Source organism: Chlorocebus sabaeus, chromosome 20 (assembly GCF_047675955.1).
Source record: "Chlorocebus sabaeus isolate Y175 chromosome 20, mChlSab1.0.hap1, whole genome shotgun sequence".
In the NCBI taxonomy this organism is placed as follows: Eukaryota; Metazoa; Chordata; class Mammalia; order Primates; family Cercopithecidae; genus Chlorocebus; species Chlorocebus sabaeus.
In genome coordinates, this window is record NC_132923.1 from 135,043,269 (window position 1) to 135,070,535 (window position 27,267).

At 51.6% G+C, this 27,267-nt stretch overlaps 1 protein-coding gene across 14 annotated transcripts; it reads left to right on the top strand.

Moving 5' to 3' along the window:
• Positions 1-2,077: 2,077 nt before the first annotated feature.
• Positions 2,078-27,102, top strand: CDK11B (cyclin dependent kinase 11B). Of its 14 annotated transcripts, none has more exons than XM_037985200.2 (21): positions 2,080-2,242; positions 2,316-2,551; positions 3,662-3,785; positions 6,415-6,530; positions 7,755-7,882; positions 9,433-9,571; positions 15,211-15,347; positions 19,553-19,675; positions 20,038-20,133; positions 20,218-20,376; positions 20,922-20,987; positions 21,580-21,755; positions 23,728-23,818; positions 24,433-24,554; positions 24,814-24,919; positions 25,126-25,247; positions 25,331-25,438; positions 25,537-25,653; positions 25,855-26,003; positions 26,210-26,399; positions 26,480-27,102. In XM_037985200.2, exons 3-21 carry the CDS (start codon positions 3,675-3,677, stop codon positions 26,570-26,572), a joined length of 2,349 nt encoding a protein of 782 aa, XP_037841128.1. In that variant the 5' UTR covers positions 2,080-2,242; positions 2,316-2,551; positions 3,662-3,674; the 3' UTR covers positions 26,573-27,102. The 14 variants fall into 14 exon arrangements, with proteins under 14 accessions (XP_037841131.1, XP_072864049.1, XP_007979164.2 ...); XM_073007949.1 differs by lacking the exon at positions 2,316-2,551 and adding an exon at positions 3,858-3,904 and having other exon boundaries at positions 3,020-3,785; XM_073007947.1 differs by lacking the exon at positions 2,316-2,551 and adding an exon at positions 3,020-3,140.
• Positions 27,103-27,267: the final 165 nt, after the last annotated feature.

Sequence of the window (27,267 nt, forward strand, 5' to 3'; positions counted from 1 at the left end):
ACAAGAGGCTGTTTGCAAACAGCCAAGGATTGCAATCCAGGGTCCGTCCATAGGCTCATCTGAGAGGCTAGGGCAAGGGCGAGCTGCTGCAGGTGGAAAGAAGTCCATGTAAGCTGTTCTGACACAACAGGAGCTTGTTGCGGTGGTGGCCTTTGTTCACCGAGGGAGCTGGCTGTTGCTAGCAGAGGGTCTTCACAGAAGTGGCTTAACCCCAAGTTCTAGTTGGGAAAGGCCTTTGTGGCAGCTCCTACTACAAACAAGTGCGAGGCCGCTTCCTCCTCGTTGCCTCCGGGGTCATTTTTATTAGGGTTTGACGTAAGTGGCAGCATTTGGGTACTCGCTGATTTCATGAAGGGCAAAATGGAGATTTTTGGCCAGGTGTGGTGGCTCATGCCTATGATTCCAGCACTTTGGGAGGCTGGTGGGTAGATCACTTTAGGTCAGGAGTTTAAGACCAGCCTGGCCAACATGGCAAAACCCTGTCACTACTAAAAATACAAAAGTCAGCCAGGTGTGGTGGTGCATACCTGTAATCCCAGCTAGTCAGGAGGCTGAGGCAGGAGAATCACTTGAACCCGGGAGGCGGAGGCTGCAGTTACCCAAAATTGTGCCACTGCACTCCAGCCTGGGTGACAGAGCAAGACTTCTCAAAAAAAAAAAAAAAAAAAAAGCCAGGTGCAGTAGCTCACGCCTGTAATCCCAGCATTTTGGGAGGCCAAGGCAGGCGGTTGACGAGGTCACGAGACTGAGACCATCCTGGCTAACACGGTGAAACCCCGTCTCAACTAAAAATACCAAAAATTAGCCGGGCGTGGTGGAAGGCGCCTGTAGTCCCAGCTACTCGGGAGTCTAAGGCGGGAGAATGGCGTGAACCCAGGAGGCAGAGCTTGCAGTGAGCCGAGATCGCGCAACCGCTCTCCAGCCTGGGCAACAGAGCGAGACTCCGTCTCAAAAAAAACACCTTGGGTACCCAAAGCAAGCAGCATTTCATTCTGGAATGAAAAAAATTCCAATACCCATCGCCCTTTTTGTGCCCTTGTCAATTTCTTGTTACATTTTACAGTTTCCCATTTCAGGCCCAGTAAATGCGGATGTTTACTGTCTCTTTCTTGAGATTCAGATGTCTAAAGCATTTTTCTGTGACTTTTCAAGTCAAGAGGATAACCTAACATACGAAAAGGGAATTAATTACTCGTTTTATCCTCTTCTGGAATGTTCGGAATCCATGGGTTTGGGGTGGGGTCTTGGGAGTTGGGGAAGCACCATACCCAGTGAGGTTGCACAAGCACTTTGAGGACCCACTGCCAGTGTCAGCTTTAAAATCACACTGTAAAAGCCGGGGTGCGATGGCTCACGCCTGTAATCCCAGTACTTTAGGAGGCCGAGGCAGGCAGATTACTTGAGGTCAGGAGTTCGAGACCAGCTTGGCCAAGGTGGCAAAATCCCGTCTCTACCAAAAATAGAAAAATCAGCCGGGCGTGGTGGCGGGCGCCTGTGGTTCCAGCTACTCGGGAGAATCTCTTGAAGCCGGGAGGAGGCTGCAGTGAGCCGAGTCTACGCCACTGCACCCCAGCCTGCGTGGCAGAGCGAGACTTCGACTCACAAGTAAATACATAAATAAATAAAATCACATCGTAAGAGCTCTCCCTGCCCTGTTTTTGGGTAAGGTTCAGAGTTAAACTCCGAGATGGGCCTTTACAAGACGCACAGACCTGAGGCGCCTCAGGAGGTAACTCGCAGGTAAATGGAGCGCGCTCCACCCACCCGCCACTAGGGGTCCCAGCGGTCAAGGGGATGGAACGCGGGCGTCCAACGCGAACGCACTCCGATCGCAAGCCTTGCCACAGGCGCTGGCTTCGCTACCGGGAAAGTCCCGGTCGGATTCCGGAAGCCGGCCACGCGTTCCGCGCAGGCGCAAACTGCTCCCAAAGTAGGAGTCGCTCCGCTCGGCGCCCCGATGCTTGCATCATCAGCCCGCGCCGAAGTTGGTAGTGCAGCTCACGGCGCTGTTTCTTCCGGAGTCCTGGATCTGAGCAAGCGCTGTCTTATGCGTCATCATCCCGCGCAGGCACAGGAAGTGCCACACAGAGGGAACCCCTGTCGTTGTCTCGAATTTTGGGCCGGAGGCCGGCTATTGTGTCATGATTACGCGCCAACACAGGAAGTGACGATACTCCTGGCGCGCGCCGGTAGCTGTTTCTTCTCTGGCTCCGGGACCGGCGGCAGCGGCGGCGGCGTAGGGGTGAGTTCCGATTGGGCGGACCAGGTGTGGGAGCGCGGCGAGAACTGCGCACCGAGGTCTTTCTTCCGAACAGGCCTCGGAGCGGGGCGGACCTGGGTCCGGGGGCGAGCGATACCCTGGCTTCGGCGGACAGTCTCATCCCGCACCCAACTTCGGGTGGTAGAGGCGGCGGGCCCAAACGCGCTCTGGAGCCAACGTCTGCCAGGCTGAACCTCAAGTGTGCGTGACTGCACCCAAGGAGATAGCCCACTGCCCGGGTCAGGTGGCCTTGTTCGCGAGCACATCTGGGAGCGTCTCCCCGGTCTCAAGGTGCAGCTGTCCAGTGTGCTAGTAGCTTCACGTAGTCCATGTGGTCCTTCTAGCAGATTCTGACAGTAAAAGCAGTGTTTGATGAGTGGCAGGTCATGAGTTAAGAGCCTTTAAACGGACGATCTTTAATCCGCGATCGATACTGTCACGTAGGTCGTGTTATTCTGGTTGTACAGAAGACTAAACTGAGGTGAATTACATTACCTAAGACCGTACAAGAATGACAGAAACGAGATTTGATTTCAAGCGGTCATTTTTCAGAACTCATCACTCTTTTTTGTCGCCCATGCTACAGTGCAGTGACTGTTCACAAGCGCACTTCAGCCTGAACTCCTGGGCTCAATCGGTCCTCCTATCTCAAGCTTGCAGAGTACCTAGAACTACAGGCCCTCGGGCGCTCGCCACCTTGCCCCTGGCTTACAACTTATCTTTCTTTTTTTCTTCCTTTTTTTTTTTTTTTTTTTTAAGACAGGGTCGTGTGCAGTGACGGGGCCTTGGCTCACTGGAACCTCCGCCTTTCGGATTCAAGCGATTCTTCTGCCTCAGCCTCCTGAGTAGCTGGGATTACAGGCACCTGCCACCACGCCCAGCTAAGTTTTGTATTTTTAGTAGAGACAGGGGTTTCGCCGTGTTGGCCAGGCTGGTCTTGAACTCCTGACTTTGTGATCCACCTGCCTCAGCCTACAACTTTTTTTTTTTTTTTAACCAAGTCTTACTTTGTCATCCAGGCTGGAGTGCAGTGGCGCAGTCTTGGCTCACCGCAGCCTTGACCTCTCTGATTCGAGTGATCCTCCTGCTTCTGCTCCCTAAGTAACAGAATACAGGCACGCGCCACCACACTCGACTAATTTTTGTGTTTTCTGTAGAGACGAGGTTTTGCCATGTTGCCCAGGCTGGTCTTGAACTCCTGAGCTCAAGTGATCCATCCGCCTTGGCCTCCCAAAGTGCTAGGGTTACTGTCTTGAGCCACTGCGCCGGGCCACAACTTCTTATTCTTAATGAGGATTTATTCTGAATGCCCAAAAGTGACTAGGTTCAAGTGTTCAGAAAGAACAGAGTGCCGTGGCTTGCTGTGTCCTGTGGTAGGCTGAATTATTTTTCTTTTTGCAGTGTTTTAACTCAAATGGGTGATGAAAAGGACTCTTGGAAAGTGAAAACTTTAGATGAAATTCTTCAGGAAAAGAAACGAAGGAAGGAACAAGAGGAGAAAGCAGAGATAAAACGCTTAAAAAATGTAAGCCATATTTTTTAAGTAAGTGGTTTTCTTAAAGGAGATTTAATTTCTTTGCCCTCATTTTTCCATTAGAACAACGCTTCTTCGGTGAAGTTCTTTTGTACTTCCAAATGTCACAGGTGAGCCCAAAATCTATTACAAAAATTAACAAAAACATTTAAATATTCAGTTGACGTTAAAGGCGGATTTAACACACTAAAGCTGTATCTAGATTGAGCATACATGGAGAATAAAATATTTTGAATATTAAGTCATTAGCAAAACTGGACTAATTTTTCTCATTTCATCATTAGTACATTCATAATACTCTCTAAGTATTTTTAATATAGTGGGAACTTGCCTTGAAATTAATATAAATATTTTACATCTTTCTTGGTTTGCATAGTAATGTACTCGGTAAACCTTTTCAGGAATTTGGTAAGAGGCATTGGCAAAGTACCTCTTTTGCTAAGATTTGTAGCATCATTTGAGATGTTTGTGACTACAGGCATACCTTGTTGTATTAGACTTCATTTTATCATGCTTCACAGATTTTGTAATTTTTCCAAGTTAAAGGTGTGTAGCAAACTCTGCATTGCGCGTTTTTGCAATAGCATGTGCTCACCCTAATGTTAGAGTTTTTTAATTTTTTTTTTTTTTTTTTGGAGACGAAGTCTCCTCTGTCACCCAGGCTGGAGTGCAGTGGCGCAATCTCGGCCCACTGCAAGCTCCGCCTCCCGGGTTCACGCCATTCTCCTGCCTCAGCCTCCTGAGTAGTCGGGACTACAGACACCCGCCAAATTTTTTGTATTTTTAGTAGATACGGGGTTTCTCTGTGGTCTCAATCTCCTGACCTTGTGATCCGCCTGCCTCGGCCTCCCAAAGTGCTGGGATTACAGGCATGAGCCACCATGCCCAGCCGAGTTTATTTATTTATTTATTTATTTATTTTGAGATGGAGTCTCTCGCTGTGTTGCCCAGGCTGGAGTGCAGTGGCGCGATCTCAGCTCACTGCAAGCTCTGCCTCCTGGGTTCATGCCATTCTCCTGCCTCAACCTCTTGAGTAGCTGGGACTACAGGCGTCCACCAATATATCCAGCTGATTTTTTGTATTTTTTACTAGAGATGGGGTCTCACCGTGTTAGCCAGGATGGTCTCAATCTCCTGACCTTGTGATCCGCCTGCCTCAGCCTCCCAAAGTGCTGGGATTACAGGCGTGAGCCACCGTGCCCGGCTGAGAGTTGTAATTTTAATGTGATGCGATTTGAGTGAAAGTTTTTTTGTTTTTTTTTTTCCCCGAGACAGAGTCTAGCTCTGTCGCCCAGGCTGGAGTGCAGTGGTGTGATCTCGGCTCACTGCAGTGTTCACTTCCCGGGTTGAACGATTCTCCTGTCTCAGCCTCCCAAGTAGTTGGGACTACAGGCGCCTGCCACCATGCTCGGCTAATTTTTGTGTTTTTAGTAGAGTTGGGCTTTCACTTTGTTGATCAGGCTGGTCTCAAACTCCTGAGCTCAGGTGATCCACCTGCCTCAGCGTCCCAAAGTGCTGGGATTACAGGCGTGAGCCACCATGCCCAGCCTAAACCAAAATTTTATATGCATTGGGAAACCAAAAATTTGTGTGACTCACTTTATTGTGGTGGTCTGGAGCCAAACTCAGAATATCTCCAAGGTATGCCTCTACTATATGAGGTATCACAAAGTATTTGGTTTGTAGGATACGTCTTAAGACTCATTTTTGGCTCATATAAGCAACTAACATACTTGGTATAGAGTCTGATGTCTCTTGTCATATATGCTATTTTTTAATTTCTCAGGTTTCAGAGTACAGAGAGTTGTAATTTGTTTGTTTGTTTGTTTTGTTTTATTTTTTTTGAGACGGAGTCTCGCTCTGTTGCACGGGCTGGAGCGCAGTGGCCGGATCTCTGCTCACTGCAAGCTCCGCCTCCGAGGTTTACGCCATTCTCCTGCCTCAGCCTCCCAGGTAGCTGGGACTACAGACGCCCACCACCTCACCCGGCTAGTTTTTTGTATTTTTTAGTAGAGACGGGGTTTCACTGTGTTAGCCAGGATGGTCTCGATCTCCTGACCTCGTGATCCGCCTGCCTCAGCCTCCCAAAGTGCTGGGATTACAGGCGTGAGCCACCGTGCCCGGCTGAGAGTTGTAATTTTAATGTGATGCGATTTGAGTGAAAGTTTTTTTGTTTTTTTTTTCCCCGAGACAGAGTCTAGCTCTGTCGCCCAGGCTGGAGTGCAGTGGTGTGATCTCGGCTCACTGCAGTGTTCACTTCCCGGGTTGAAGCCGTTCTCCTGCCTCAGCCTCCGAGTAGCTGGACTTACTGGCACCGCCACCACGCCCAGCTAATTTTTGTATTTTTAGTAGAGAGAGGGTTTCACTGTGTTGTGCAGGCTGGTCTCGAGCTCCTGACCTCGTGATCCGCCTGCCTCGGCCTCCCAAAGTGCTCGGATTACAAGTGTGAGCCACCGCGCCCGGCCACAAGTTGTTTATATTTTATAACACTGGCTCATTCAGAGTATATATGAAAATTTGTTTTTGGATGTTGTCCAGGTTTGATGATTATTAAAAATACTTCTATCTATGAAGAAAAAAAGGTGTAAAGAAAATGATTAGCTTTATCTTTGCTTCTTAGTCGGATGACCGGGATTCCAAGCGGGATTCCCTTGAGGAGGGGGAGCTGAGAGATCACCGCATGGAGATCACAATAAGGAACTCCCCATATAGAAGAGAAGACTCTATGGAAGACAGGTGAGCGGATGTACAGAGGTGCAAGAGCAAGCTGTACACAGCGTGGCCTTGCAGGTCCTTCCTAGGGTTACTGTGACAACTGCCTGCTGTTGTAACTACTGAGGGGTACTCTTGTTTTTTTGAGACAGAGTCTCAGAGTCTCGCTCTGTGGCCCGCCTGGGCTGGAGTGCAGTGGTGCGATCTCCCCTCACTGCAAGCTCCGCCTTCTGGGTTCACACCATTCTCCTGCCTCACCCTCCCGAGTAGCTGGGACTACAGGCGACCGTCACCACACCTGGCTAATTCTGTATTTTTAGTAGAAATGGGGTTTCACCGTGTCAGGCAGGATGGTCTCAATCTCCTGACCTTGTGATCACCAGACTCAGCCTCCCAAAATGCTGGGATTCCAGGCTTGAGCCACCTTGCCTGGCCTAGGTGTACTCTTTTTAGAGTTACTGTGACAGGGTGTGCTGTTGTAACTGTTGAGGTTTGCTCTTTCCTAGGGTTACTGTGACACAGCGTAACTATTGAGGTTTTTATGTCACAGTTGTGACTGACTCTCATGTGTTGTCTGTGGCCCTCCACACCCTTGCCCCTTCTTCCTGTAAAGAACTTTGCCATGTGTTACAATGATTAATAAAATTTACTATATAGGATTTTGCACAGGCCAGGTGCGGTGGCTCACGCCTGTAATCTCAGCACTTTTGGAGGCCAAGGCGTGCTGATCACCTGAGGTCAGGAGTTGGAGACCAGTCTGACCAACATGGTGAAACCCCGTCTTAAAAGGAAAAAAAGGCCGGACACGGTGGCTCATGCCTATAATCCCATCACTTTGGGAGGCCGAGGAAGGCAGATCATGAGGTCAGGAGATCGAGACCATCCTGGCTAACACAGTGAAACCCTGTCTTTACTAAAAATACAAAAAATTAGCTGGGTGTGGTGGCGGCACCTGTAGTCCTGTAGCTACTCGGGAGGCTGAGGCAGGAGAATGGCGTGATTCTGGAGGCGGAGCTTGCAGTGAGCCGAGATGACGCTACTGCACTCCAGCCTTGGCGACAGAGTGAGACTCCGTCTCAAAAAAAAAAGACGCCTGAAGTTGGAGAGTTACTGTAATTTTTTAAATGATGTTTCAGCTTCGTTCCTATCTGAATCCTGCGTTTTTCTGGGTTGAAGAAATCTCATAATAGCCTCATGTTTCTTGGCACTTTCTCCAGCGCGACACGGTGCTGTTGTGTTTTATTTCAGAGGAGAGGAAGATGATTCTTTGGCCATCAAACCACCCCAGCAAATGTCTCGGAAAGAAAAAGCTCACCACAGAAAAGATGAAAAGAGAAAAGAGAAACGTAGGCATCGTAGCCATTCAGCAGAAGGGGGTACAAAAGCATTTACTTTCTTTGACATCATGTTCAAGTGCGGTTTCTTTCCTGTTCTTACTCTTCTGCCTTCCCCAGAGCACCACTGAAAAACTAGAGAGAGCAAACTCTGGCCAACAGCATGAGTGTGTCACAGACCATTCAGGAGGGCTAGTCCTTTTTTCCTCTGGGGTTTTCTCTCCCCCGTTATATTGTTTGGGAGCAGTTTGTTTGCATTTAAAATGGCCTTAATTCAACAAGTGTAGGAGAAAAACACCCCCAACATGGGTATTTGGTCAAGTCTAGAGAATGGGTTTGGCTTGAGCAGTTGTTTGATCTCATACCAACATGAGGAGGTTCTTACAGGTGTTATGAAAATTGGACCTGGAGCCTGATTTAAATCTCATTATTATAAATACATTTGATAAATTAATGTGGTTTCATTGCACGATGTAGAAGCCTGCTGATAACAAAGCTTTTTTTTGTAGTCTTTATGAATAGTGATTTTTTTTATTATAAAACTAATAATCATAGTTTATTCAGCATAGAAAATTTTTAAAAGATGAATAATACAATGAAGCACGGTGGCTCACACCTGTAATCCCAGCACTTTGGGAGCTGAGGCGGGCAGATCATGAGGTCAGGAGATTGAGACCATCCTGGCTAACACAGTGAAACCTCGTCTCTACTAAAAAATACAAAAAATTAGCCGGGCGTGGTGGCGGGCGCTTGTAGTCCCAGCTACTTGGGAGGCTGAGGCAGGAGAATGGTGTGAACCTGGGAGGCGGAGCTTGCAGTGAGCAGATATCGTACCACTGCACTCCAGTTTGGGCGACAGAGCGAGACTCCCTCTCAAAACAAAAACAAAAAGATGAATATTACAATTCTGCTCTTCTGTGATAGCAGAATTGTTTTTCGTTTTTCTTCTTTCTTTGTAATTACATGCTTGTTGCAGATAGTTTTCTATTTTCAAAGTTTTTTATTTAACATAAAATCATGATTATTCGGCTGGGTGCAGTGGCCCAGGCCTATATATAATCCCAGCACTTTGGGAGGATAAGGATGGAGGATCGTTTGAGCCCAGGAGTTCAAGACCAGCCTGGCTGATACAGGGAGACCCTGTCTCTTTAAAAAAAAAAAAAAAGATGATTACTTAACGTTAGCATCATTATTTAAATATTTAATGTTCTTGATTCAATTTCATTTTCATGTGGTTTTTTTTTTTTTTTTTTTAAGATGGAGTCTCACACCTTCATCCAGGCTGGAGTGCAGTGGTGTGATTTTGGCTCACCGCAACCTCCGCCTCCCAGATTCAAGCGATTCTCCTGCCTCAGCCTCCTTTAGTAGCTGGGATTACAGGCGCCCACCACCATGCCCGGCTAATTTTTGTATTTTTAATACAGACAGGGTTTCACCATGTTAGCCAGGCTGGTCGTGAACTCCTGACCTCAGATGATCCGCCCGCCCCAGCCTCCCAACGTGCTGGGATTACACGCACGAGCCACCATGCCTGGCCTTATGTGAAATTTTTGAAGTGAGGTTTCTTTGCATGACTCATTATTTCTCATTAGGGAAGCACGCTAGAGTGAAAGAAAAAGAAAGAGAGCACGAACGTCGGAAACGACATCGAGAAGAACAGGATAAAGCTCGCCGGGAATGGGAAAGACAGAAGAGAAGGGAAATGGCAAGGGAGCATTCCAGGAGAGAAAGGTGAGTGGGCTGGGTCAGTTGAGGACTTTAATGAAAGGGTTGTGGTCGTGTGTCCCGTCACAGCAATGAAGAAGAATTTGGCAATAGAAGTCACATTTGGTGCAGAAGTGGTAGATAGAAACAGCACATTGAACACTGGACGAGGCTGACCAAGAGAACTGTCCTGAGGGAGTGAGTTTTTACTGCATCTGGAAGTCAAGAACGGGGGTAATTTGATTGAGGGAAGACAATGAAGGGATCAGAAATCTGCACGTCTGGCCGGGTGCGGCAGCTCACTTTATCCCAGCACTTTAGGAGGCTGAGGTGGGAGGATCCCTCGAGCCTGGATGGTCAAGGCTGCAGTAAGCCGTGACTGCGCTACTGCACTCCAGCCTGGTTGACAGAGTGAGACTCTGTCTCAAAAAAGAAGAAGAAGGGGGATCCCAAAAACCTTGAAACAGTCTGGAAATCGGGACACTGGACTCCTAGGACTCCTGGGCATTAGTTTGTATGTTCGTTCCCCTTTATAAGCTCAGATTCATAAGAAAGAACATCGGTGTAGCCCCACATCTGTTTTATGAACCAGGAAAAGGCTACAGGCCAGGTGCAAGCAGGCCCATCTCTGCCTTGAGAGTGAATCCAGAGGAAGCTTGCAAGCTGCTTCAGGAAGGGTGAAGGCGTGGGTGGCCCTTCCACTTCAGACTGGTTTTCAGCAGCCAGGGCTGGGTGCACAGCATGTAAAGATGATGAAAGGGCACTGGTTCTTGTTGATGCCAAAGAGTGTGGGAGACACTGAGGCCCAGAGGTCAAGGTCCGAGACCACTTGGGGGTGGGCAAGGTTTCAGTTGGCCAGGTTCCTGTTAGTGTATGAAACATTCATGTATGCCAAGCCCTATGCCAGACACCAAGTGTGCCTTGTCCCACGAGAATGGAGCTTGGGATAGAAGTGTGGAGGTTGGTAGATGAAATTTGGGCTGTCATTGATTTCCCAGAAGAGATAGACAGGAGAGTGAAGGAGCGAAAAGTGTTGGGGGCAGACTTGTGGGTAGGGCCAGTTGAGATCAGCCAATCCAGAACTGGGTGTGGTAGCATATGCTACTTGGGAGGCCAAGGCTAGAGGACTGCATGAGGCCAGCCTGGGCAACGTAGGGAAACCTTGTCTCTGACAAAAAACAAACTGATAAGGATAATCTGAGAAGCACCGATGCTTAAAAATCTGCTGACTGTGGGTGAAAGTAGTAAGAATCTGACCTTCTGGCCTGAGAGCTGCTCCCTTTACTGCCTCCACTCTGCACTTGGGAAGCACGGAGGTTCCACTGGGACAGGGCAGCCGCAGGACCTGCAGTTTCCTTGCTGCCTTGGAAGGGGTTACTCCATTTAGAGCAGTGGGCAGTGGCCCTGCCCACCAGCATCCTCAGTGGAGGGAAGGAAAAAAGGCCAAGAGGTCGGCTAGAATGAAGCGCAGGTTGGGAGCAGCTGTAATCTAGCCAGAGACGTGCAGCAGAGACCGGAGAGCGCTCCAGCCGCCGCCCAGTTCTGACCCGCCCAGTTCTGACCAGCCCTGAGGATGCAGTTGTGTGAAAGGGCCTCACAGAAAATAGAAGCCGCCGCAGATGCGAATCAAGCCTGAACTTTCAGTGTGCTCCCCATCCACACACATCCGTGGGCCAAGGAAGCCTTACTGTGGCTTGAGGTATTTCAGCCCAGCCTCTTTCCAGTGCTGGCTAATTGCTAAGCTGTGCAGACACGGTGGTGACTCCTAGGAAGCCAAGGTTGAAAATTAAAATAGGCTTATGGGAAAGAATAGGGGTGGCCATAAGCTATGAGGGAGATGGATTTCGCAGACAACCAGACAGGCCTTGATGGTAACAACTAAAGGGAAAACTTAGAATCCAGAATTGCTACAAATGTATTATCTAAAATACAAAGAAGTATGACAGTGTGACCCGTATTGAAGAAGATCATCAGTAGAAACTGTCTGAGTGTCCAGATGTTGAATTTAGTAAAGACTTGGAAACAACCTGTCTATGGAGCAGTAGAAATTATCCATTCTGAAGAACAGAGAGAAAAAACAAGAAAAATGAACAGAGCCTCAGAAACCTATGGTACAACATCTGCTGTACCAAAACACGTCCAATGGAGGTTCTGGGAGAGAGGAAATATATTTTTTACAAAAATGGTTAAAAACTACCCAAATTTGAATTAAAAAAGAAAATCTGCACATTGAAGAGCGCAGGAAGTTTGAACTAGAATAAATACAAAGTCACATCATAGTCAAACTGGCGAAAGCCAAAGACAAAATGTTGAAAGGCCTCAGGAAGAATGACCAATCCCATGAAAGTGGAGCTTCAATACTGCCAGCCGCTGACTTCTTAGAAACAATGGAGGCCAGAAGGCAGTGGAGTGGCACACTCAAACTGCTCAAAGAGAAGAACCGTCAGCCAGGAATCAAAACGTTTCTACCCAAGTGAAAGGGAATGAAAGACAGCATTCCCTGAGAAGCAAAGACTGGTGAAATTCATTGTTGGCAGGACCTGCCTTAAAGGAAATACTAAAGGAAGACCTTCAACTTGAATGGAAATGGCACCAGACGGTAACTTGAATCCTCAAGAAGGAAGGACAGGCACTGCAGATAGCAAGTGTAGGTTGACATCAATATCCTATAAATATCTCTCCTCATATCTTAGGTTTTACTGGAACTACGGTTGTATAAAATAATTACATGGTGTTGTCATGGTATATAACAAATGGACTGCACAAAGAAGAGAGAATGAAGCTGTATTACAACAGCTTTATATTTTACTGGAATTCAGCTAGTATTGTGAGGCATACTGTGATCTCTAGAGCAGCCACTAAGAAAACAACTTTTTAAAAAGTACAAATAACAAATTAAAATGGTATGGTATGCTAAACATATGTAATTTAAAATCAAAAAGGGAAGAATAAAAAGACACGGAGCAAAGCAAAAACAGTAAATCCAAGCGTGTGTGTAATTATATGACATGTGAAAGGTCTGTGCCCCAAACAGACGGGGCCGATTATCAGATAGAAAAACAAGATCTAGGCTGGGTGCGGTGGCTCAAGCCTGTAATCCCAGCACTTTGGGAGGCCGAGACGGGCGGATCGCGAGGTCAGGAGATTGAGACCATCCTGGCTAATACGGTGAAACCCCATCTCTAAGGCCGGGCGCGGTGGCTCACGCCTGTAATCCCAGCACTTTGGGAGGCCGAGGCGGGCGGATCACAAGGTCAGGAGATCGAGACCATGGTGAAACCCCGTCTCTACTAAAAATAGAAAAAATTAGCTGGGCGCAGTGGCGGGCGCCTGTAGTCCCAGCTACTCGGGAGGCTGAGGCAGGAGAATGGCGTGAACCCGGGAGGCGGAGCTTGTAGTGAGTGGAGATCAGGCCACTGCACTGCAGCCTGGGTGACAGAGCAAGACTCTGTCAAGAAAAAAAAAGAAAAGAAAGTGTCAAAATTTAGAGATGCAGCTACAGCAATGCTTAGAGAAGGCACTTATATCAAAAAAGGAGGTTATTAGGTCATTAACCAAGGCTTTCTTCACCTGAGGAGATGAGAAGGAAGGAAAGCAGCAGACCCTGCCTCGCAGAAGCTGTAGAGACAGCAGAACAGTCGCCCGGAGTGCTGGGTCCCGGACTACAGGTGCCCATGAGGAACGGGGTTGGTGATGGAAATGCCGAAAACTGGCTCGTGGTGACTGATGGTTGCAGAACTTCATCAATTTGCTAGAAATCATTGGATTCAGTGGTTGAATTTTATGTGTCAGCTTTTATTTTGAAGTAGTTTAGGATTCACAAGAATTTGAAAGTAGCACCTGGAATCCTGGAAGCCTCCATCCAGCCTCCTCCGGCGGTGACATCCGATGTAGACCAGCATTGGCACAGTACTGTGCACTGCTAGCCCGAAGGCCTTTTTCCATTGTCCCCATTTCTTAGGTGTGTTCATTTCTCTGTGTGTATACTGATACTTTTTTTTTAAAGCGTATTTCTCATATAATCTGGGCTTAACTTTAGAGGAACACGAAAAATTGATTCTCACGGATCAGTGTTAGTTATTTGGCTGCTTTATGATTCAGCCAACTGCAGATATTCGGTCACTCATAGCTCCTACATTCCCAATGACGCCTTTTTAGGGACCTTCCCCTGCCCCTCCCTTATCACATTCGTGCCCACATAGGTGGGAAGTGGTCTGGGGTCCATGTGCCCAGACAATCCATTGAGTCACGGTCAGCACCGGGGCCTCAGCCTGAGTCTGTGGCCTCATCCCCGCTTTTCCTAACAGGCTTTTCTGCCGGGTTTTTTTTTGGTTTGTTTGTTTGTTTGTTTGTTTTGTTTTGTTTTGTTTTAGCCTGTGCAGATTTATCTCATAGTTAATTTGGGTTTAAATTTGGTTGTCATACATACTGAAGGAAATGCTCGTGTTTTAGAGCTGCTAAACAGAAATACGCTAGAACCAGTGGGGTGTCTTTTTGTTTGTTTTTCGAGACAAGGTCTCACTCCTGGTCAAGCAGTCCTCTCACCTCGGCCTCCTGAGTAGTTGGGATCAGCGGTGCATACCACCATGCCCAGCTAGTTTTCTGATTTTTGTAGAGACGGGGTTTCACTACATCTCCCAGACTACTTGTGTGACTCATTGGGGACAGAGCTCTCAGAATGTGTATATTGGCCGGCAAAGTGGCTCATGCCTGTAATCGCAGCATCATGGGAGGCAGAGGCAGGAGGATCACTGTCTCTACTAAAAATGCAAAAATTAGCCTTGTGTGGTAACACACGCCTGTAATTCCAGCAACTCGGGTGGATGAGACACGAGAATCGCTTGAACCCAGGAGGCGGAGGCTGCAGTGAGCCGAGATCGTGCCACCGCACTCCAGCCTGGGCAACTGAGCAAGACGCTGTCTCAAAAAAAAAGAAAAGAAAAGAAAAGCGGCCGGGCGCGGTGGCTCACACCTGTAATCCCAGCACTTTGAAAGGCTGAGGCGGGTGGATCACGTGGTCAGGAGATCGAGACCATCCTGGCCAACACGGCAAAACCCCGTCTCTACTAAAAATATGAAAATTAGCTGGGAGTGGTGGGCACCTGTAGTCCCAGCTACTCCAGAGGCTGAGGCAGGAGAATCACTTGAACCCGGAAGGCGGAGGTTGCCGAGATTGAGCCACTGCACTCCAGCCTGGGGGACAGAGCGAGACTCCGTCCCCAAAAAAAAGGAAAGTAAAAGAAAAACTCTCGGCCGGGCGCGGTGGCTCAAGCCTGTAATCCCAGCGCTTTGGGAGGCCGAGACGGGTGGATCACGAGGTCAGGAGATCGAGACCATCCTGGAGAACACGGTGAAACCCCGTCTCTACTAAAAATACAAAAAAAATTAGCCGGGCGAGGTGGCGGGCGCCTGTAGTCCCAGCTACTCGGGAGGCTGAGGCAGGAGAATGGCGTAAACCCGGGAGGCGGAGCTTGCAGTGAGCTGAGATCTGGCCACTGCACTCCAGCCTGGGCGACAGAGCGAGACTCCGTCTCAAAAAAAAAAAAAAAAGAAAAAGAAAAACTCTCCATGGATCGAACTGCGTAGAAAGCCAGTTTACAAATTTGGGCAAAAACGCGATAGCAAGCTTTCTGTTTAGGGGGAATGATGGCGTGTGCCTCTTCCAGGGACCGCCTGGAGCAGTTAGAAAGGAAGCGGGAGCGGGAGCGCAAGATGCGGGAGCAGCAGAAGGAGCAGCGGGAGCAGAAGGAGCGCGAGCGGCGGGCGGAGGAGCGGCGCAAGGAGCGGGAGGCCCGCAGGGAAGGTAGGCGGCGCGGCGGCGGCGCGGGGCGGACGCGTGTCTGCTGCCCCCTGGTGTCGGGCACTTGCTCTCACAGGCGGGTGCTTGGTTCCTGTGCTCGGTTTTGCCCCCGCCTTTTTTTGGGAGAGTTTTGCTCTTGTCACCCAGATTGAAGTGCAATGGCGCGATCTCGGCTCCCTGCAACCTCTGCCTCCTGGGTTCACGTGATTCTGCCTCAGCCTCCCGAGTAGCAGGGATGACAGGCACCCGCCACCATGTTCAGCTAATTTTTTGTATTTTTAGTAGAGACAGGGTTTCACCATGTTGACCAGGCTTGTCTCGAACTCTTGACCTCAAGTGATCCACCTGCCTCGGCCTCCCAAAGTGTTGGGATTACAGGCCTGCCCTTGCCTTTTTATTTTTTTTTAAGATGGAGTCTCGCTCTGTCACCCAGGCTGGAGCGCCGTGGTACTATCTCCGCTCACTGCAACCTCCGCCTCCAGGGTTCAAGCAATCCTCCTGCCTCAGCCTGCAGAGTAGCTGGGTTTACAGGCGCCCGCCAGCACGCCCAGCTAATTTTTATATTTTTAGTGGAGACAGGGTTTCGCCATATTGGCCAGGCTGGTCGCAAACTCCTGACATCAAGTGATCCGCCTGCGTCTACCTCTCCAAGTGCTAGGATTACAGGCATGAGCCACCGCAGCTGGCCACCCCTTCCTTTTTTATTTCCCCAGTTTTTAGAAACTGATAAAACATGTATATTGTAAAATGTACCATCTTCACTGTTTCAAGTGTAGAATACAGTGGTATTAATGCATTCACAGTGTTGTGTAACCACCTATCCACAGAACTCTCTTCTTGTAGAATTAACACCGTCCCCATCAAACAGCAACTTCCTGTCCCCAGCCCTGGCACCCGCCATCCCACTTCCTTTCAATTTGGCTGCTCGGGATGCCGCTTGTGAGTGGAATCGCAGTCATTGTCCTTTTGTGACCGGCTCACTCAGCAAAGTCCTCGGGGCATCGTGCTGTGGTGGGGGTCAGCGGCCCGCCCTTCTGCAGCCGTTGGAGGAGGAGGAGGCGGCGGCGGTGGCGGCCAGCCGCCTCACCAGGCTTTGTTACCTCTTGGCCTTACTGCCTCCCCCTCATTTTCCACGTAATTGTCTTGTGTTCAGTTGAGTTTTTGGTAGAGAAATGTTTAAATTCCTCTCTCATTTATGTTTTATCTCTCTCGACTTTCTGATTACAGTGATGATTACACTGAACATCCTGCAGTTATAATGCACTAGTTTGAATTGAATGCCAAGTTAACTGCAGTAAAATACAAAAGCTTGACTCGGGGAGTGTATATTCAGGGCAACTTAAATCTATGCTCCCAGGCTGCAGCCCTTTGAAATAAAAACACAATGAAGAAAACAAAAAACCAACTGCTTCTTTAGCAGTTCCACTCCCACTTCCTGTCGACATCACTAGATCACATTTATACATTGTCCATAAATGATGACATCTTTATACATTGTCCATAAATGATGACATCTTTATGCATTGTCCATAAACTTAATAATCCCTTTTTAAATGCATTAGCCTGTTAAACTATGTAGAAAACAAAAAGTGGACCAGGCGCGGTGGCTCAAGCCTGTAATCCCAGCACTTTGGGAGGCCGAGATGGGCGGATCACGAGGTCAGGAGATCGAGACTATCCTGGCTAACACGGTGAAACCCTGTCTCTACTAAAAAAAATACAAAAAACTAGCCAGGCGAGGTGGCAGGCGCCTGTAGTACCAGCTACTCGGGAGGCTGAGGCAGGAGAATGGTATAAACCCGGGAGGCGGAGCTTGCAGTGAGCTGAGATCTGGCCACTGCACTCCAGCCTGGACGACAGAGCGAGACTCTGTCTCAAAAAAAAAAAAAAAAAGAAAACCAAAAGTAGAGTTAAAAATCATCGTCACAACAATGCTTTTTGACTAATAATTGCTGCTTTTTAAATGTGTTAATCTTTTAAGTTATATAGAAGATAAAAAGTAGAGTTCTAAAACACTGTTAAAATAACACCAGCTTTTATAGTTACCCACGTCCTCACCTTAATGGAGATCTTTATTTCTTCACCCAGCTTCCGGTTTCTGTCTCACGTCCTTTCATTACACCCCACGCAACTCCCTGGAGCTTATTCTTCAGGGCAGGTCTAGGTCTAGCAGTAATGAACTCCCTCTGCTTTTGTTTATCTGGGAATATCCTCATTTCTGTCTCACCTTCGAAGGAAAGTTGCTGGATACGTGGTTCTTGGTTGATACTTTTTTTGTTGTTTTGAGACAGAGTCTTGTTCTGTTGTCCAGGATGGAGTGCAGTGGAGCAATCATAGCTTACTGCAACCTCGAACTCCTGGGCACAAGTAATCTTCCCACCTCAGCCTCCCACGTGGCTGGGACGACAGGCATGTGGTACCACACTCGGCTCATTTTTCAGTAGAAACAAGGTCTCCCTGTATTGCCCAGGCTGCTCTTGAATTCCTGGGCTCAAGGAACCCTCATGCCTAGCTGACAGTTTTTCCTTTTCACTTACAATATTTCAGCCCATTGTCTTCTGGCCTCCAAAGTTTCTGGTGAGAAATCTGATGATCTTATTGAGGATCCCTTGGATGCTTTTAAGATTCTCTTTGGCTTTGGCTTTCAACTGTTTAATAATGGGTTTTCGTGTGAGTCTCTTGATTTCATTCTACCTGGAGTTCATGGAGCCTCTCTAATGTTTATATTCATGTTTTTCATCAAATGTGGGGGGTTTTAAGTAATTCTTCAGATACCCTCTCTGTTCCTCTCCTCCTTCCTGGAATCCCACGGATCTGTTGGGGTCCCTGAGGCCCCTGAGCACTGCTCACTTTTCTTCAGTCTCTTCTGCTTTTTCCTCAGACAACGTGATTTTATTGTTGTATCTTCAGGCTCACCGATTATTTCCTCTTCCTGCTCCATCTGCCTGTGAGCTTCTATTGTGAATATTTACTTTTTAGTGTTTATTGTGAATATGTACTTATTAGCTCTGGAATTTCTCTCTGGTTTCTCGTTGAATCTTCTGTCTCTGTTGATATTTCCGGTGTGTTCATGCGTCATTTTCTTGACTTTCTCCACATCTTCCTTTTGTTCTCTGAGGAACTGAAGGTTAAGACAGTTCGTTAAGTCTTCGTCTGGGACATCTACCATCAGGTGATTTTCAGGAACGGTGTCTTGTTGGCTTTTTTTCCCTCTGAATGGGACATACTCTCCTGTTTCTTTGTTTCTCTTGTGTTTTTCTTAGTCAAAAAAATGGACATTTGAATCTCATGATGCGATTCTTCCTGGTCACCACTCAAGGGTGTGCACGTGCTGGTTTGGTCGTGCTGGGCCGTGTCTGGGGTCGGCCTGTTGTGGAAACTCAGGCTCTTCAGGGGTCTTTTCTGAGCCTGTGTCTTTCCCTGGTCATGTGCAGACACTCTTTAACGTTCCCGTCAATACAGCTGTTTTTAATGTTCTTGTCCTGAAGTGTCTGCCTCCTAAAGGGGGAAAAGAGAGAAATGAAGGGGGTAAAGGGGGATGCGGCGCTCATGCCCTGGAAGTCCCTTCAGCCTGGGGGACAGCCGTGGCTGCTGCCTCTTCATGCCTCTGGGGTGGGACGCACAGTCATCACACTGACCTCGGGTGTGTGTGTCCGTCTGCCCACCTTGATCCGTCTACCCACGTGTGCCCGTCTGCCCTCCTGGGTCTGGCAAGCTGCATGCAGGCTGCTGCCTGCCACGGGGGGAGTGGGGTGGGAGCCACTAAATGTGTGAAGAGGTGACGTTGATTAATGAATCACAATTTACTCGCCAAGATTTCCCCTGAAGTTGCAAACGTTCAGTAGACTCCAGAACGCCTCGGTAGTCGCACAGGACTGATCCTGTGAAGCAACCGTTCTCTAGGTGGGGAGACTGATGCCCAGTGCTTCCTACTCCATCTTTCCAGAATCTTCTCCCGCCCCTTCCTTTTTGACCAGTGAAGATCAGTCTAGAAGGTCCACCTGGGTCCTTGGGCTCACGGCCTCCAGGTTGGAGCTTTTTCTCCCTGGGCTTCTTAGCCTCTGACCCCGATGCCGTCAGCACCGTGTGTGCGCTGTGGGTGTGTCTGCCAGGTGTGGGTGTGGGAGATGAGGCAGCTGTGCCCGGGTGGGGCCTTTTGAGGAAGGCAGTGTTGCTAGTGCCATATCCCTCTCTGCCCTGCACGCCAGTGTCGGCACATCACCGAACGATGAGAGAGGACTACAGCGACAAAGTGAAAGCCAGCCACTGGAGTCGAAGCCCGCCGCGGCCGCCGCGGGAGCGGTTCGAGTTGGGAGACAGCCGGAAGCCAGGTGAGGCCAGGCCGGCGCCTGCGCAGAGGCCAGCACAGTGTGAGTCTTTTCTGGGGGATGTTTGGCATAATTTGTAAGATTCATGTAATGAAAGCCCAGCTAAGTAATGTCTTCAGAAGAAAATGGTAGATGTGCTGGCTGAAGTCCTCTCGTGTTGTGAGAGAGACCGTGTGTGTCTGTGTTTATCCGCTGGGACCTTTGCCACTGGCCCCATTAGAGAAGTGGCTTCCAGCATCTGTGGATAAGCTGGTTTCTTACCAAGCGAAGTTAATCATGCGAAAGGCACTAGTTTTGGGGTGGTGTTACCTTGTTTGTTTAAAAAGCATTTCCCCAAATCCACTTTTAATGGTTTATTTCATAAGTAAAAGAAGAGAAAATGGAAGAAAGAGACCTGCTGTCCGACTTACAGGACATCAGCGACAGCGAGAGGAAAACCAGCTCAGCCGAGTCCTCATCAGGTACCTGGAACCGCCTGGCCAAGGCCTTGACCACTGCTGCCAGGAAGGCCCAAGTTCACCCTCCGCTGTGCTGTCTTTCTCCAGCGGAATCAGGCTCAGGTTCTGAGGAGGAAGAGGAGGAGGAGGAAGAGGAGGAGGAGGAAGGAAGCACCAGTGAAGAATCAGAGGAGGAGGAGGAGGAGGAGGAAGAGGAGGAGGAGGAGACCGGCAGCAACTCTGAGGAGGCGTCAGAGCAGTCTGCCGGTGAGTCACCACGATGACTGTGTGAGGTGTTGTGACTTCACTGTAGTGTTAGAAACTGCAGAGAAATAGCTGGTGGGCAGGGGAGTTGAAACTCCCTTTTATCTAGGACTTTCTCAGGACACCTCCACATCGATTCTTTTGTTTGTTTTTTGAGACGGAATCTTGCTCTGTTGCCCAGGCTGGAGTGCAATGGCACGATCTCAGCTCACTGCAACCTCCGCCTCTCGGGTTCATCCCTCCTGCCTCAGCCTCCCAAGTAGCTGGGACTACAGGCATGGGCCACCACACCCGGCTAATTTTTGTATTTTTAGTCGAGTCAGGGTTTCACCATGTTGGCTAGGCTGGTCTCGAACTCCTGACCTCAGGTGATCCACCCGCCTTGGCCTCCCAAAGTGCTGGGATTACAGGTGTGAGCCACCGCGCCCGGCCTCCGTGTCGATTCTTGGGAACACTTGTTGCTTAGCTGGAGGGGAGCCCGCATCCTGCCTGTGGCAGCAGCACTCACCCCAGTGCCAGTCTGAGCAGACGCCTCCTTTCTCTTGCAGAAGAAGTAAGTGAGGAAGAAATGAGTGAAGATGAAGAACGAGAAAATGAAAACCACCTCTTGGTTGGTAAGAGGCCTCCCTGGAGACAGAGCACCCTCCTTGTCTGTCTCCAAGTGCAGCGGCCCTCTCTTAAGACGGCTGGTCCTGCGAGGCGTGGGGCACGCCAGGGGCCGGGAGGCTGCCTGATTCATTGGCCGCTCCAGTCTGTGCCGGTGGGGCCCGCGTTCCTCAGTGAGGCACAGTGCTAACCAAGGACGTCCTGTGTGCCCAGCAGGGCCGAGGAGCTGGGAAGCCCAGGCCCAGTTCCCCACAGGGGAGGCCAGTCAGATGGTGGCTCGGCCTGTCCCTGCAGAGTGGAGGCCTGACCTGGCCTCCAGCCAGCAGTGAGGCTGTGTCTTCCGCCTGGGGGACATGGATCCAGGCGTGTCCCCCGCAGGACACCGCGTACCTCCTCCCAGCTCAGCATCTGGGCGCTTTTTCGGTCGAGCCCGCTAGCGCTCCTAGGCCTCAGTGCCCTGGGTCCGGGGGCGAGAGCCCAGCACCAGCACCTCCCAGCAGGACACAGGGCAGCCCTGCTACACGCTTCATGTCCCCGGGGCAGGAGGAGGTTCGTGATCCTTGCTTGTCCTAGCTTCATAATTAGGTTCAACTTTTCCAGTTCCAGAGTCACGGTTTGACCGAGATTCCGGGGAAAGTGAAGAAGCAGAGGAAGAAGTGGGTGAGGGGACGCCGCAGAGCAGCGCCCTGACAGAGGGCGACTACGTGCCCGACTCCCCCGCCCTGTCACCCATCGAGCTCAAGCAGGAGCTGCCCAAGTACCTGCCGGCCCTGCAGGTCAGGCCCTCCCCTCGCCCCGGGCTGCTCGCTGTCTGCATTGGCAGTTGGAGTTACCACAGGGGCTGAGCGAAGCCTGGCCCCCGTGTTGGCGTCTGTCTCCTCACAGGGCTGCTGGGCCCACCGGGGCAGTGAGGTGCAGGCACAGCCGCTGGCCCCTCGTGCTTCTGGGTCCTGCCTCTTTCTCGTGCTGGACGGAACTGGGTGGACAGGGAGGTGCCGCAGCTTGGAAGGCAGGCCGCCTGGGCGTGCAGCTGCCCTGCTGTCACTGCCACCTGAGCTGTGTCCTCCTCCGCACTAGAGAACAGTGCCCTCCAGTTGACCCCTGCGTGGGTGGGTTATGTAGGCACCAAGGCCTTGTTACCAGCATCTGTGCGGGGCTTGGATGGTGGCTGTGGGAGTCAGCGTAGATGTGTGTGGCCAGAGCCTTTTGTTCAGGCAGCTATCAATGAGGCAGGATATTGCTTGGAGCGATTTGGAAGGGACAGGCTTGAGAAGGTGCCAGTGGCCTCGGGGGCCTAGGAGACTGGCAGGGACTCGGCCCCCTCCTTGGTGCCTGTGGGTGGAGAGGTTCTCTCTGGCACATGCGGCAGGCCTCTGTCGACTGCTCTATGCATTGTGAGCGCCTCTGCCCCTTAGTGTTCCTGAGCATAGGCGTTGGGCCACAGGCCACCCCGAGTATGTGACATCCGGCCTGGGCACCGGCCCCAAGGTACACCCAGGGAGAGGTGCCCTGGCATGGGGTGCCGTGCTGCACCTGGCAGGTAGTGCCCGTCCTCAGTGTCATCCTGGTACAAGCAGGGGACACACCCAGTTTGACAGGGACACTCTCTGGATGGCCTTTTTTTTGGAGACTGGGTCTGGCTCTGTCACCCAGGCTGGAGTGGAGTGGCTTAATCATAGCTCACTGCAGCCTACACCTCCCAGGCTCAGACAATCCTCCCATCCCAGCCTCCTGAGTAGCTAGAACTACAGGCGCAATCTACCATGCCTGGGTAAGTTTTTAATTTTGTAGAACACAGTTTTGGCCGGGCACAGTGGCTCACGCCCATAATCCCAACACTTTGGGAGGCCGAGGTGGTGGGTGGATCATGAGGTCAGGAGTTCGAGACCAGCCTGACCAACATGGTGAAACCCCATCTCTACTAAAAATACAAAAATTAGGCTGGGCACGGTGGCTCAAGCCTGTAATCCCAGCACTTTGGGAGGCCGAGATGGGTGGATCACGAGGTCAGGAGATCGAGACCATCCTGGCTAACATGGTGAAACCCCATCTCTACTAAAAATACAAAAAACTAGCTGGGCAAGGTGGCGGGCACCTGTAATCCCAGCTACTTCGGAGGCTGAGGCAGGAGAATGGCATGAACCCGGGAGGCGGAGCTTGCAGTGAGCTGAGATCTGGCCACTGCACTCCAGCCTGGGCGACGGAGCAAGACTCCGTCTCAAAAAGAAAAAAAATACAAAAATTAGCCAGACGTGGTGGCGCGTGCCTGTACTCCCAGCTGCTCAGGAGGCTGAGGCAGGAGAATCGCTTGAACCCAGGAGGTGGAGGTTGCAGTGAGCCGAGATCTCGCCATTGCACTCCAGCCTGGGTGACAGAGCGAGACTCCATCTCAAAAAAGAAAAAAGAAAACAGAGTCTTGCTGTGTTGGCGAGGCTGGTCTTGAACTCCTGGGCTCAAGCAATCCTCCCTGCCTTGCCCTCCCGAAGTGCTGGAGTTACAGGCCTGAGCCCTCACACCCGGCTGGGATGGCCTTTTGTTCACACTGGTTTTGTTTCATAATAAGGTGTCACATGGTCTTGCAAGGAAACAGACTTTGAGAACTGAGCTGCTCCTGGCCCTACCCCCTGCCCAGTCCCACAGCTCTGCCCTGCACCCGCCCTGCGCCAGGTGTGCTGTGCCCGTGGATGCAGCCGCCCTCCTTCCAGCTGGCATGGCCACTGAGACCTCACATAGCCGCTCCCTCCCCAGGGCTGCCGGAGCGTCGAGGAGTTCCAGTGCCTGAACAGGATCGAGGAGGGCACCTATGGAGTGGTCTACAGAGCAAAAGATAAGAAAACAGGTGGGTGGAGTCCCGGCTCACCCCACAAAGACAAGGGGAAGTGGGGCAGGGCCTGGCCGCCCAAGAGGTCCTACCTCACCTGAGCAGCTACTGGAGGTTGGACGTCTCAGCGTCTCTAGAAGCCAGAGGTCAGCCTGGCCCTGGGGCTTTGTCACTCCCTCGAAGTAGCAGGCGGCCTGCCCCACAGGGCCGAGACCCAGCGCGTGGAGTGGTCTGCGCCAGGGCTGGTCTGCAGGTTTGCATTCCCAGCGTCCCGCCCAGCAGGCTGTGAGCCGGGGACTCCTGGGGAGTCAGCCACTGGGATCCCAGGTAAGGCCAGCTCTGTTGGGGAAGTTGACATGGAGTCAGCGTGGCCGCTGGGATCCCAGGTGGCTGTAGGTGGCTGTGGGTGTCCGTGTTTCGTTGAGAGTGTGGAAGCCGTTGGTCCTTTGGTGTTGCCATGACCTCGGCTGGGGCGTTCTCCTGGTGCCCACGTGCCGCCACCTAGAACGGGACCCCCCTCCGTGAAATGCACTTTGGGCACTGCCTGTGATCCTCACTGAGCAAGTCCACAAACCCACTGCTGGTGCCGTGATTTTGAGAATGCCTCTCAGTGCCGTCTGTTTCCTTCACAGATGAAATTGTGGCTCTGAAGCGGCTGAAGATGGAGAAGGAGAAGGAGGGCTTCCCGATCACGTCGCTGAGGGAGATCAACACCATCCTCAAGGCCCAGCATCCCAACATTGTCACCGTTAGAGTGAGCATGGCCCCACCGCACACAGCCCTGCGTAGAAGGCTTTTCCCACGGCCCCGTGTTGTCCTGGTGCTGTCCTGGGGCCAGGCGCTTCCTACACTCCCCTGCACTTAGCGGAGCCCTTCACAGACCACACAGAAGCAAGCATTCGCTCCCCGGGTGGCACTGGAGGTCCTTACTGTCCCTCAGCATCTGCGCCCGGGTTCAGGTGGTGGCAGGGTTTGGGGGGGCCCTGAGGTGCCCACAGAGCCATGCCCTGCAGGAGATCGTGGTGGGCAGCAACATGGACAAGATCTACATTGTGATGAACTACGTGGAGCACGACCTCAAGAGCCTGATGGAGACCATGAAGCAGCCCTTCCTGCCAGGTACAGCGCGCCCCAGGCCTCTTGGCACACAAGCAGGAGCAGTGTCCTGGTCACCCCCGCGGTGACACTGCTGCAGGGAGGGCCAGCTGCATCCACAGGGAGAGCCCTGAGAAGCCTCTGTTGCTGCTGAGGCGAGTGGGCCACCCTGAATGCCCTGGGCTGGGGGCGGTCGGGTCCACATGGGAGCCTGTCTCCCTCCCTCCCAGGGGAGGTGAAGACCCTGATGATCCAGCTGCTGCGGGGGGTGAAGCACCTGCACGACAACTGGATCCTGCACCGTGACCTCAAGACGTCCAACTTGCTGCTGAGCCACGCCGGCATCCTCAAGGTGAGCCCCCACCCACCCACCAAGCGGCCCATCCCAGGGAGCCCTGCCCGGGCCCATCCACAGCCGCCCATCTGTCCTTGCAGGTGGGTGACTTCGGGTTGGCGCGGGAGTACGGATCTCCTCTGAAGGCCTACACCCCGGTCGTGGTGACCCTGTGGTACCGCGCCCCAGAGCTGCTGCTTGGTGCCAAGGTGAGTCCTGAGCATCTGAGAGCCTCCCCTGCCCCCCATGCAGTCTCCCACAGCTCCGCGGGCCCTGGCCCTCCTGAGCGCCTCTCCTGTCCTCTTAGGAATACTCCACGGCCGTCGACATGTGGTCGGTGGGCTGCATCTTCGGGGAGCTGCTGACTCAGAAGCCTCTGTTCCCCGGGAAGTCAGACATCGATCAGATCAACAAAGTGTTCAAGGTGGGTCTGGGCCCCGCTGCCGTTGTGCTGTGGGGTTGTGGAGGAGCTGCAGGAGTGGGGCTGGGGGGCACACAGGTGCTGGGTTGAGATGGGGACTGGGGCCACCGAGAGCCCTCCTGGTGGTTTGTCTTCTCTACTGGGACACAGGTGCCAACACCATGGGCCACGTGGCGTGGCTGTTGAAACGCCTCTGTCTTTCAGGACCTGGGGACCCCCAGTGAAAAAATCTGGCCCGGCTACAACGAGCTCCCAGCAGTGAAGAAGATGACCTTCAGCGAGTACCCCTACAACAACCTCCGCAAGCGCTTCGGGGCCCTGCTCTCAGACCAGGGCTTCGACCTTATGAACAAGTGAGCCCAGTGCAGCCGGGCGGCGGGAGGTCCCGAGCCATAGTGGTGGCTTCCCGGTCCCAGGCCCACCTGCTGGCTCACCACTTTCCAGAACTGTTCTGGTGCCTCGCGCCCCATGCCCTGAGCCCTGTCCCAACACAGCCCATCTCTGGGGGACCCAGTGGAGCACTCGAGCACCTCCTGGGCCTCTGGGCCTCTCCCCCCAGGTTCCTGACCTACTTTCCCGGGAGGAGGATCAGCGCTGAGGATGGCCTCAAGCACGAGTATTTCCGTGAGACCCCCCTCCCCATCGATCCTTCCATGTTCCCCACATGGCCCGCCAAGAGTGAGCAGCAGCGTGTGAAGCGGGGCACCAGTCCGAGGCCCCCTGAGGGAGGCCTGGGCTATAGCCAGCTGGTGAGGGGCCTGGCTGGTGGGGCGTGCCCACAGGTGGGGCTGGCTTGGGCAGGGTCCTTACGGTAGCCGACTCGTCCTAGGGCGACGACGACCTGAAGGAGACGGGCTTCCACCTTACCACCACGAACCAGGGGGCCTCAGCCGCGGGCCCCGGCTTCAGCCTCAAGTTCTGAAGGTCATAGTAGACCCCATCATGGGGAGAACTCAGCTGGGACCGCAGGCGCGGCTACTGCGGCTGGAGCTGCCATGAGACTCAGAACTCATCTTATTTCGTGTTCCATGTTTTGTTTTTGTATTTTGGTTTGTAAATTTGTAGAATTAAATCATTTTCCTTGTTGTGGAGGAAAAGAGCTGTGTTTTCAGGTCTCCCTGACTTGCCCAGGGAGGAGAGGGTGGGCATCTGCGGGCACCTACTTGGGGCAGCACAAACCCCCACACACCCTCTCCCACTCTCGACACACCGGGCTGGCTGGGCCGTGATTTGGAGCAGGTGGGGGTCGGGTCGATTGATCTTTGGAGCTGGAGACCTATTTGTGTTGGGATGAGTGATGCTTTCCTGCCCCAACTCGCTCGTCCAGACCAGCCCTGTCCACACAGGCCCCCGGCCCCCAACCCCCAGCCCCAGGTATTCTGGCAGCCTCAGCAGGTTTTTATACAAGGTTGTTACGAGTTTTAAAATGTATTAAAATATTCTTGGAGGAAAGCTCCCTGTGTTCTTTCAGTAGCCTGGGACCATGTGTGGGAGGGGCATCGCAGACCACCAGGCTCTAGGGGAAGAGGGTGGGGTGGGTGGCTGTGGCCTCTGACCCCATGTGGGCCAGTCTTCCCCAGGCAGGAGGGGTGCTCCTATCTCTGGGGGGGCCTCCAC

Excerpts from the sequence above, each read along its gene's own strand:
- CDK11B (XM_037985200.2), top strand. The coding sequence starts at position 3,675 with ATGGGTGATGAAAAGGACTCTTGGAAAGTGAAAACTTTAGATGAAATT. Across the intron at positions 19,676-20,037 it reads GGGAGACAGCCGGAAGCCAG|TAAAAGAAGAGAAAATGGAA; the intron begins GTGAGGCCAGGC and ends TTATTTCATAAG. Across the intron at positions 26,400-26,479 it reads GCCTGGGCTATAGCCAGCTG|GGCGACGACGACCTGAAGGA; the intron begins GTGAGGGGCCTG and ends GACTCGTCCTAG.